At 42.9% G+C, this 10,921-nt stretch overlaps 1 protein-coding gene and 1 pseudogene across 5 annotated transcripts; both read left to right on the top strand.

Moving 5' to 3' along the window:
• Positions 1-8: 8 nt before the first annotated feature.
• Positions 9-10,867, top strand: M6PR (mannose-6-phosphate receptor, cation dependent). 5 transcript variants are annotated; one of them, XR_009543603.1, is made up of 8 exons: positions 163-384; positions 5,419-5,592; positions 6,364-6,530; positions 7,577-7,686; positions 7,963-8,093; positions 8,649-8,775; positions 9,234-9,416; positions 10,345-10,465. XR_009543603.1 is itself a non-coding variant. In XM_060166947.1 (8 exons), the coding sequence occupies exons 2-8, from the start codon at positions 5,420-5,422 to the stop codon at positions 10,502-10,504; spliced, it is 987 nt and encodes a 328-aa protein (XP_060022930.1). In that variant the 5' UTR covers positions 173-384; position 5,419; the 3' UTR covers positions 10,505-10,867. The 5 variants fall into 5 exon arrangements, 4 of the variants coding, with proteins under 4 accessions (XP_060022933.1, XP_060022932.1, XP_060022931.1 ...); XM_060166947.1 differs by having other exon boundaries at positions 173-384; positions 9,234-9,352; positions 10,345-10,867; XM_060166949.1 differs by having other exon boundaries at positions 165-384; positions 9,234-10,485.
• Positions 2,858-3,589, top strand: LOC132529165 (small ribosomal subunit protein eS6-like; annotated as a pseudogene).
• Positions 10,868-10,921: the final 54 nt, after the last annotated feature.

A 10,921-nucleotide genomic window follows, 5' to 3' on the forward strand; every position in this document is an offset into this window, starting at 1 on the left:
GGCGACCCGCAAAGGTGGAACTAAACTTGCAAATCTCGATAGGGATTGGAGTTGATGCCGCGAGGGCGGAGCCTAAGGCCCACGGTCCTGGCCAATCAGCGTCCGGGATGATCTGAGAGGCCGGGAAGGGGAAAGCAGCGAAACGGTTCTACCGTGACATGCCGCGGGGTCTAGTGGGAGGAGCAGTTGCCCAGCGGCCGCCCGGCACTTCCTGTTTCCGGTTCCCGGAGTGGAGCCCAGCGAGGCGCTCGTGGGGTCGCTGGCTCTGCCGCGAGCTGTGGAACCGGGGTCTGCGGCCGGCCCCTCGCTGGTGCTGTCTCCCAACCGCGAGCAGGTACTCGGCCGGGGATTCTGAGCTGTGGCTGCTCCCTTTGCCTGTGACACGTGAGTATGAGGGGCGTGGAGGAGTGGGCTGGAGAGCGCTCACCCCTCGTGGCTGTGACGGGGGCCGGGATTGCTGAGTCTCCCTTGGCCCGGGTTCTAGCCCAAAAATCCAGCTAAGGAGCCCGAGGGTAGAAAGGCGGAGGCGTAAGGTTGGGGAGTTACAGAGTCGCCAAGGGAGTGAGGGAGAAAGGATCTCCAAGACCAGAGTTTGGAAGGCAGGGAAAGGAAGGTCGCTAAGTCTGGAGTGTGTTCGAGGTGTTACTGGATACCCGTAGACGGGATTTTGGCCCGCATCGTAGAGGGAGGTCAGGTGGCATCATTTGTAGAGGGTATGGCCCTAAGCATTTGCAAAGTCGGGAGACTAGACGGGACGCGAATGTCTGGAAGCCTGGAAGAAGTTTGAGGGAGATGAGTGTATGGTACGAAGAGTCGCCAATAGAGGGATTTGCGTTCCTTTTTGGAGAGAGCTTCCGCCCTTGGGCTAGAGCTGCTTTCTTAAGTCTTTTCAACCTTGGGCGGTTCAGCTAGTTAGGGCTGCTCTTCTGAAAGTGTGGGCTGCTGGAGACAGGAGATAAGGGCCGTCGCCATCAGAAATGAGCCAGAGAGAAGAAAGTAGAAATTCCACCGAAAAACAGAAAATGGTCATGGCTAGTCTGGGGGAAGTGAGTGGTACAGAGGCCTAGTGATGTAAAGTGTTTCCCAATTCCTGACTTAGTCATTGGTCATCCCATTGGAGGAGAATTTTTTACCCTTAACTGTATGGATCTATCGTTGTAGAACAAGAAAATTGAAAGGGATTTTTCAAAATCTTTAAGTCCTGCCGCTTGTTTCCAAAGTATCTAGGACAAACTCTTGCATCTTGAGAATCTAATTGTAGCACAATTAGATGTAAAAGGGGACTACCCAGCCCTTGGATTTCATACTCTTACGAATACATTTTTGCACTCCTTTATTTATCAGAAAATAGCTTTATACCATGACTCATTCAAGTTGCCTTACTAATAACTTCTTACACGTTTAATACTTGTATAACCTAAGGCAAGTAACTTAAGCTCTCTAGGAATCAGTTTCCTCATCTGTAAAATGGGAGAAATTATATCTACTTTTCTGGGTTGTGAAGATTGATGAACATAATCTAGATAAAGCACTTAGAGCATATGCCACTGAATCAAAGGGAAGCAGCTCAAACGTAGCCAACTCTTAAGCAGGAAAGAGAAGAATATATCTCTTTTTATCTCCTATCTTTTTGAACCAATAATTAAATGAAAGCTAGTTCGACTCAACTAATGCTGGCTGCAGCGTGTTCAGCCCTTCATCCTTTTGCAGTTTTGTGAGAGTCTTTGTTCTAATTTGGGAAAAGAAATCATCAACTGTTAACAGATAAGGAACTAACTTTGAAGCCAAAGAACACAGTCTTGTGTGTGAGCATCCCTCCAGAAAATGGTCCTGGATAAAAGAATATTGAAAGCACAGAAAGTTGAAATTTCAAATTGGGTCCTGCAAGAATATAAAGAAAATGTCATGCTTAATCAATCTACTAAAAGGAGCCTCTTATTTTAGTCAGCTGGTCAAGTTGTGTGGATCAGTGAGTGAATTTAGAGAAGGTAGGAGTTTGAGGTCTGGGTTCTTTAATCTGCCTCCTGTTTAGTGAACCATGTGAGGAGTCACTTCCCCTTCTTGCTTTGTCAAAATGAAAGCAAGACTTTGACTGCCTACTCTGATCTCTAGAAAACTTAATGTGAAAGGAATGGTTAAGTGTAGACCATGAGCTCAGAGCTGCACTATCTGGTTCACGCCACTAGCTGTGTCTAGTTTTCTCCTCTGTAAAATAAGGACAGTCGTATTTACTGCATAGGGTTTTTGTAAGGCTTAACTGGTTAATGTATGTTAAATGCCTAGCAAAAGGCAAGCACTCTATTAAGTGTTTCCTGTTGATGCTTTGTATGTGTTTATGGGAGCCTCAGACTTTGTGGCTGGCTATACTTATTCTATGGAAACACCTTATTAATATTACTACAATGAATTGATGTTTGGAGTACACCAAGTCGGGGAGATGACTTCCCAAGTATTGGTTGCCCTAGTGGAATGTGGGAAACGGAATGTCAAATGTGGGACTTCCCAGGTGGCGCAGTGGTTAAGAGTCCACCTGCCAATGCAGGGGACACGTGTTTGATCCCTGGTCCGGGAAGATCCCACATGCCGCAGAGCAACTAAGCCCGTGCACCACAACTACTGAAGTCCACGCGCCTAGAGCCCGTGCTCCACAACAAGAGAAGCCACCGCAATGAGAAGCCCACGCACTGCAACAAAGAGTAGCCCCCGCTCACCGCAACTAGAGAAAGCCCGCGCTCAGTAATGAAGACCCAACACAGCCAAAAATAAATAAATAAAATAAATTTTAAAAAAAGAATGTCAAATGTAAGTTCATTTAGCTCTTTATCATGGTGCCTCAGAGGCAGTTGGCCACTTCAGGATGAAGTTGAACATCTCTTTCCCAGCCAATGGCTGCCAGAAACTCATTGAAGTGGACGATGAACAAAAACTTCATACCTTTTGTAAGAAGCATATGGCCACAGAAGTTGCTGCTAATGCTCTGGGTGAAGAATGGAAGGGTTATGTGGTCTGAATCGGTGGGAACAACAAACAAGGTTTTCCCCATGAAGCAGGTGTCTGGACCCATGGTAGAGTCTACCCGCTACTGAATAAGGGGCATTCCTGTTACAGACCAAGGAGGACTGGAGAAAGAAAGCACAGATCTGTACGGGGTTGCATTGTGGATGCCAATCTGAGTGTTCTCAATTTGGTCATAGTGGAAAAAGGGGAGAAGCATATTCCTGGACTCACAACTTCGCCTCGTCAGCTGGGGCCCAAAAGAGCTAGCAGAATCCACAACCTTTTCAGTCTCTCTCTATGTCCGCCAGTATATTGTGAGAGAAAACCCCTAAACAAAGAGGGTAGGAAACCTAGGACCAAAGCACACAAGACTCAGCGTCTTGTTACTCCACGTGTTCTGCAACACAAACGTCAGCATATTGCTCTGAAGAAACAGCATACTAAGAAAATAAGGAAGACGCTGCAGGATATGCTAAACTCTTGGCCAAGAGATTGAAGGAGGCCAAAGAAAAACAACAGGAACAGATTGCCAAGAGACGGAGGCTGTCCTCTGAGAGCTTCTACCTCTAAGTCTGAGTCCAGTCAAAAATGAGATGTTCTAAGAGTAACAAATAAATGAGATCAGACATCCAAAAAAAAAATGTAAGTTTGTTTAGGAGAGTGGAGAAAATTTATTCAGGTACCTATTAGTACCCATTAAATTCTGCCTGTTTTAAGTTTTATATGCTAAAAATGCAGTGGAGTCAGTGGACCAGCATGACAAAGAATTAGAGGACTTTAAAAGAGTATTCAAACCAAAGTCCAGACTTGTAGCATGGAAGCATTTTATCATAAGTGAGAAAAATTTGGAAGAATTGAATCTTTGTATCAGAAAAATTGGTGATACTGTTATAAAATTAACAAGTAGTGATGGCCTAAGGGATCATTAATGGATACCAAAGTGATTTCTTTTGAAAGGGTAAATCAGTGTATCCTGGGTATAAAGATGGAATTAGAGAAAAGAAAATGAGTTTGGGAAACAGCCGCACGCTGCCATTCCTAAAGCAGTACAAGCATCAGATGAATTGGATTTGCTAAATTGTAAAGTGACGTGATGAATTCCTAGAGTTATCAGCAATTGGAAGCTAGAAATTCTTGAGGTTCATGACTGTAGAGCCTGAGGTGGGTTTTGGAATACTTATTCAAACCACTCATTTGGACCTAGTGAATTTTGTTCTTCCTATCATTTAAATGATTGAATGATTTTTCAGAGGTGAGACATCAGAACAGGTAGATGTCGAGTTTTAGGTGCTGTGGCAGTGTTTCTCTCTGTTCATCATTCTTATGGTGAATATGAACAAAGACTGTTAGATGCTCCTGAATATTAAAATGAGGACTTAGGTCCCAAAGTATTCAAGTCTTTTTCTCTATTTTACATCTTTCTTAATAACTTCCAACTAGCCCTTATCAAGTGTCAATTGTAATTCAAGAATTATCTTATGGAGGGCCACTGGTTTAAGCAGTATTTATGAACCAGTATTGAACTCTAAATAATGAGACATCTTAATCTAATTTCTTGCCAAATGGTAAAGAGGCAAGGATGTCTCCACCAGGCTGTCATAATTTAATTCTTTTTGTTCTTTCCTTTCCCTCTTCTCAGCCCCATAGTTTGTTCTGAAGGACTTACCTATGAATTAGACTGAAAGTGATTGATATATAGAGTTTCCCGACACAGGTGATAGATATATATGTGCATGTGTGTATATACATATATATGTATATCCGTATATGGGTTTCCTAACACAGGTGCTCTTGGCACAGAGATATTAAAAGGTAATATTTGTTGCATATGCCAAAGCATCTTATAGTTTCTGCATAATCAAAATACTGTTCATTGGTCACACTTAAGTATTCTCTAGGCCATTGATTGGTTCTTCTGACAGTTTCTAGGACCAAAAATGTGTTTTTCTCCCAATACAGCTTAGTAGTCTAGATATTCTTTTTTTGTGCGCACCTTGCAGAAATCTCAACAACAATCTATAGACACTAACTCTTCACCAAGGCCAATGCTGTCCTCTTTGTTGAATGTACATGAAAGGGGCACAAGAAGGAGGTGACCAGTGGTGTCAAGCAAGGGAGTCAGCTAGGAAGAAGCTTTTGAAATAAGTTTTAAAAAGAAAAAGAGAAACCTGGAGACTTAAGGTTCCAATTCTGAATATTAAATAATGGAGAAAACAGAACTTGAAATGGAGACAAGAAAATAAAGCCCAACATCATAATAATGAAGAAAACTGGCTAGTGTAAAATAATAGGTGGTGGGTGGAAGATTAAAAGGTTAAAAAAATACCATTCATTTATGACACATTCATATGCTTTCTTTCTTTCCCTTCTCTCCCGATCCTCTCCCTCTTTCCCTAACACAAGCACTTCCTCTCCCAAAAGGATGTTCCCCCTCTACAGCTCCTGGATGACTGGCCTGCTGCTGCTGCTGGCCGTGGCAGTAAGAGAATCCTGGCAGACCGAAGAAAAAACATGCGACCTGGTAGGAGAAAAGGATAAAGAGTCAGAGAAAGAGTTGGCTCTACTGAAGAGGCTGACGCCGCTGTTTAACAAAAGGTAAATGAGAAGAATCTTAAAGGGCTTGAGGAGCTAACTTTATTAAAGAATCTCTTCCTCCTCTTACTGATTTTATTTTAGTATTTTATTTAGTAGTATTTAGTACTGATTTTATTCCCCCCCCCAAACATAGGGGGGATACATGTATCATAACCTCCTCTGAGAGACGGTTCTAATGTGAACTTTAGCAATATTAGTCTTATTTGGCCGTGCTATCTTGCTTTCCTTCATGATATAGAGCACATGCTCAGCCCGGTGTTCAGCAGCCATGTGCAGGTACCTTATGCAGAAGAGTAGCGGTTTCCAAGACTGGATCCAAGAAACCAGCTCATAGGAACTAAAAAGCATTATTTGATGCCTCGATATTTAGAAGTATCAGAATAACATATTTAGGCCTGCTGCGTCATCGTGTCAGGAATCTTCTGGTATATAAATCTGAAGATAATCTTTAAGGAAGGAGGGTGTATCTCATGAACACAGACCCTTACTCAAGGGGAAGTAGTAATGTTTTAGCATAGTCTAGAGCAATTATTCTAGAAATATCTAGAATACTAGCTGTCTTGGATGCTGTATTTTAATCAGTCATCATCAACAGATAGGGTGTTCTGTCTGGGTCATGGATATCTCATGATGCAACAGATATTATTCACTAGGACATTTAGCCGTGACATCAGATAAATAAGTTGAGTGCACCATTGTTGTTGTTGTTAAAAAGGAAACTGCTCTTCCTAAGGCTGACAGCTGTAACTGTCCTCTTCCTTCTCCTCACAGCTTTGAGAGCACCGTGGGCCAGGGCCCAGACATGTATATCTACATGTTCCGGGTGTGCCGAGAAGCTGGCAACCACACCTCTGGGGCAGGCCTGGTGCAGATCAACAAAAGTAATGGGAAGGAGACAGTAGTGGGGAGACTCAACAGGACTCAGATCTTCAATGGAAGTAAGATTCTCCATGTTGATCAGTTAATTGAATCCCTCTGATAATCCTGTATGTCTCAGCCCTTCCCAGGCTCTTCAGTGTACCATACGGTATGTGTGGTTCAGCTCACCTGAGATACCCGCAAACCACAGGATACCTAGTTCCACAGCTCCTCCACAGCCAAGGCTCAGGACATTTATGTGTTTGTTTTAAAGTGAGATCAAGCTTTTTTGCAAACCAGTCAGTCTACAAAAATTTCCCCACCATCTTGAGTTATGTTGATAATATTTCTCAAAAATCATAAAATCCTATTGCTGGAAAGGACTATGTGAGCAACTGTGGTCTATTTTCCTCCCTTAAGCAGATAAATAAATTATTCACTGCACATTGTTGCTCCTATAAATAACATAATAAAAAACAACATCAAGAGTTTGGGGCTAGAGGTCAGAAGACTGGATTTTTGATCCAGCTCATATTTATTTGTCCTGTGACTTTGAAAAATCATTTCACCTTTTTGATTTTGTTTTCTCATATGCAAAATTGGAAGCACAGTCCTTACCTGATTCACCTCATGTGATTATTGATCAAATGATATTTTGCAAAAGAAATTTGAACACAGTAAATACTAAAGAAGGAAAAATGCCCCTCAGTCTTCAAAATCATCCACTTTGAATTTATCTGTGGTGACTTTATGATCTTAGGCTTTCCCTTGCCACCAAGTAATTGGATGGAACCTCTCCTTTTGATGTTAGCAGGTATTCGGAAAATGAGTCATGATTAAGGTATGGATCATAATTGTATTTGCACTGTCAATTGCCTTAATTTTTGTGGAAAATTAAGGTTATTCTTGTATGACTGTCTGATTCTTAGTCGTCTTAATAAGGGAACACATAGCTGTTATAAAGGAGCAAGGTTTAGCTGCTGTTTCTGGTATACAGAGCTCATCCTGAAAGGGTTATTTTAATTACAGCCAATTTCATGGAACTCACTTCCACTCTACCACAGTGCCCAGGTCTGCCTCTGCTTTTCCCGCACCCCAAAGTTCCGTTTTCCTTGTTCCTCCTCAGGTAATTGGATCATGCTGATCTATAAAGGGGGTGATGAATATGACAGTCACTGTGGCAAGGAGCAGCGTCGGGCAGTGGTGATGATCTCCTGCAATCGACACACCCTAGCGGTGAGGCACCCTGGGGCCTAGGAGCCTAGAGGAAATGAAAGGACTGGCCTGAGGTGGGAGAGACTGTCCAGAGGGAACAAGATAATTGGGACCGAGGAGATAAAACGAGAAGTTCAGCTTTTCCCTGAGTCATAGGCACCCGTGTTCCATCATACATGGAAGAGGAGGTTTTGAACCAGGAGAAAGCAAATGTTTTGGGGGTTTGGGGGGTTTGTGCTTTTTTCAGACAGGTGTCAGACACAACATAAATGTTGTGTTCTGTCCTCTTGTCATCAGGACAATTTTAACCCTGTGTTTGAGGAGCGAGGCAAAGTCCAAGACTGTTTCTACCTCTTTGAGATAGACAGCAGCCTGGCCTGTTCCCCAGAGATCTCCCACCTCAGCGTGGGTTCTATCTTACTTGTCACGTGAGTACGTTTTCCTTTATCAGTCCAAACCTTTTTTTTTTTTTAACTCCACAATTACTTGGAGGTCTATAGGTACAAATAGTGTGTGTGCATGTATATGTTATACTATAATTTGTAAAAATCCTCTTTAAACTCTGTGCAAGTTTTAAAAAATGACTTAATGTTTTGGCCCCAATAAATATTTGCATTTGGATGTAGGGTTTTTTCCCTACTGGAGGGCTGGACAGTTTTTAATATGCTGCCATTAGATTATTCGAACTTTTAAAGAAATGGAGTTGTGTATCTAATGGTGACTGTTCTCAGCCCTAAGTCAGAGTCACAAACTCTGTCTTATTTTATTCTGATCATTTTGGTTTTCTCAGACTGACACTCTAATTGGTTTTCTAAGGACCTACTAACCCCCTTGTTCATTCAACTGACTACCCTTTTTTTTTCCTTTCATTTTTATGGAACACAGCTTAGGAAATAGGTAACAATGAATATAGAGATTATCTTTAGTTTCTGAGTCTTACTATTTCTTGGTTTTTGAGTATAGATGTCTTTCTCTCTCAATAGGTTTGCATCGCTGATCGCCGTCTATATCATCGGGGGGTTCCTGTACCAGCGACTGGTGATGGGAGCCAAAGGAATGGAGCAGTTTCCCCACTTGGCCTTCTGGCAGGATCTTGGCAACCTGGTAGCAGTAAGTAACAGGGCAGCTGGCTGAGTCCGTGGCCTACAGACAAGGTTGAATGACCAGCCATCCTAGTTTGCCCAGACTGAGGGGTTTCCTGAGACACGGGACATTGGGTGCTAAAACCACAAAAGTCCCAGCAAACCAAGACAGTTGGTTGCCCTAGTACAGATAAGCAACACAGCATCTTAGTGTCTGGCCTTGTTAAGGCTTGGCTGGAAGAGCAGTCCTTTTCCTGAGATTTGGGAGCCTGATACAGCTCTTAAGGGGCCTAGGTGAGGAAAGGGTGAGGCCAAGTTAGAACCTGTCTCTTCTTCCCCACATTCAATTTAAGCTGATCCTTGGAGCTTTGGGGTTTTCTCTTCATTATCCCTGGAGAAAACCAGTTCCTGCCACATTCTTGGACCGTAACACCTGAAAGCTGCTGATTTCAAATGATTGTTTCCTTCCTTTCCTTCCCCCCACAGGATGGTTGTGACTTTGTGTGCCGATCTAAACCCCGAAACGTGCCTGCTGCGTATCGTGGTGTGGGGGATGACCAGCTGGGGGAGGAGTCGGAAGAAAGGGATGACCATTTATTACCGATGTGACTGCACTTTAGATGTCCGGCTTCTTCAGCCCCCAAACCAAAGCAAAGCATCCTCAGCCAGGTTTCTTAAGCAGCCTCCGCTCCAGTCTCTCATCTCACCCTTAATATTGCTCTTGCTTTCCGGTTTGCTTTTAGTTTGCATCCACTTGTCAGTAGTAGAAATGCCTTCCCTTTGGTCCCTATTTGTTTTCCCTCCTGAGAGGTACAGTTGTAGGACAGAGATAATATAATAGGGCCAATGACAGCAGAGGCTGTTGCACTGTCTTTTGGTATCAGAAAGTACAAGTAGGGGAGTTATCATGAGCAAAAGGGTATGGCAGGCTCCCTGACCCTTCCTTTTTTAAACACATTTTCACAAGTTTTTGAGACACTGGATTTCTTTAATTTAAAAAAAAAAAGCAAAGAAACATTATTTATACAAGGTTTGATTGCTTTCATGCTGTTGCTCTGTACCCTACAGTATAGTCTCCATGAGAATCTGGATGTAATTTCTTGCTGCTTGGAACTATTTTGCAGTGATTACTTGGTTGTAGTCCAAGTACTGTCATTTGGTTTGAGCCTGGTGATGTCGTAGACTTAATTCTCCCACCTCTGGAATTAGGATGGGAAAATTTGAAATTTCCCAATTAGAGGATTACAAGGTACCATGCATCATTTGCTGGCATTGGAGTGACTTTATAGCTGGAGCTAGGACCTGGATTGTAGTCTAAAGTTATTGGTCCATCTGCGGCCAAAATGCCTAATCCAGAAGTCCAGTCCATTGGAAAGGGACATTGAAATTGACCTCCTGTGCTGCCGGGGTTCCAGAAAAGGGAAGTCTGTTTACCTTGGTAGTGGGATCTCCTTGATGACTTTCTTCTCCCACTTGCAGTCAAAGCTGGCGAAACTTTTCTTACTCCTAAAACATTCCCTGTATCAGTATTTCTAAACATGTTGCACTTTCCTTCATAGGCATGTCATTTTGACTTTTTTTTTTTTTTTGCCCCCAGTCTTCTGGAAAGGGAATGGAGGCAGAAGTGGGACATCCAGGGCTCTGCCACCTTCCGCCCTGGCTGCGGCGGCTGCAGCACTTGTCCCTTTTTCTGGCTCAGGGACGTGTCTTCTTGCCCACGACATTACTTCTGTGGGGAGACGGTCTTAATCTTCTGATGCTTCCACCTTTCTGTTCAGGCCGTGTGCCCAGAAACCTGGCCTGATCTTTGTGTGATAGTGAGCCTGGGCCACTGAAGAGTAACATGGCTCCACTGGACACAGGAGGATGGAATCCATAGGCAGGGGCCTTTTTTAGCCTTTAGAGAAGGAAATGAAATGATTTCATCTTTGGACTTTTAAATACTATTGGAATGATTTTTTTTCTTCTTTCTAAACAGGGAAAATAATGTTATAAAAGCATCTTTTTTGTTATTTGTTTGCATCCCTCCCCCACACTCTGGTGTTTTAAAAATGCAAAAAATATATGTATACATTTTTTTGTACAAAAACACTTAAAAGATTAAAAAGAAAAACACGTTGGCCTAGTCATTTGTGTGAAAGAAGAGGGTAGATACACTGGAATGATGGAGTAAC

The sequence above is a fragment of the Lagenorhynchus albirostris genome, chromosome 11 (genome assembly GCF_949774975.1).
Source record: "Lagenorhynchus albirostris chromosome 11, mLagAlb1.1, whole genome shotgun sequence".
Classification (NCBI taxonomy): Eukaryota; Metazoa; Chordata; class Mammalia; order Artiodactyla; family Delphinidae; genus Lagenorhynchus; species Lagenorhynchus albirostris.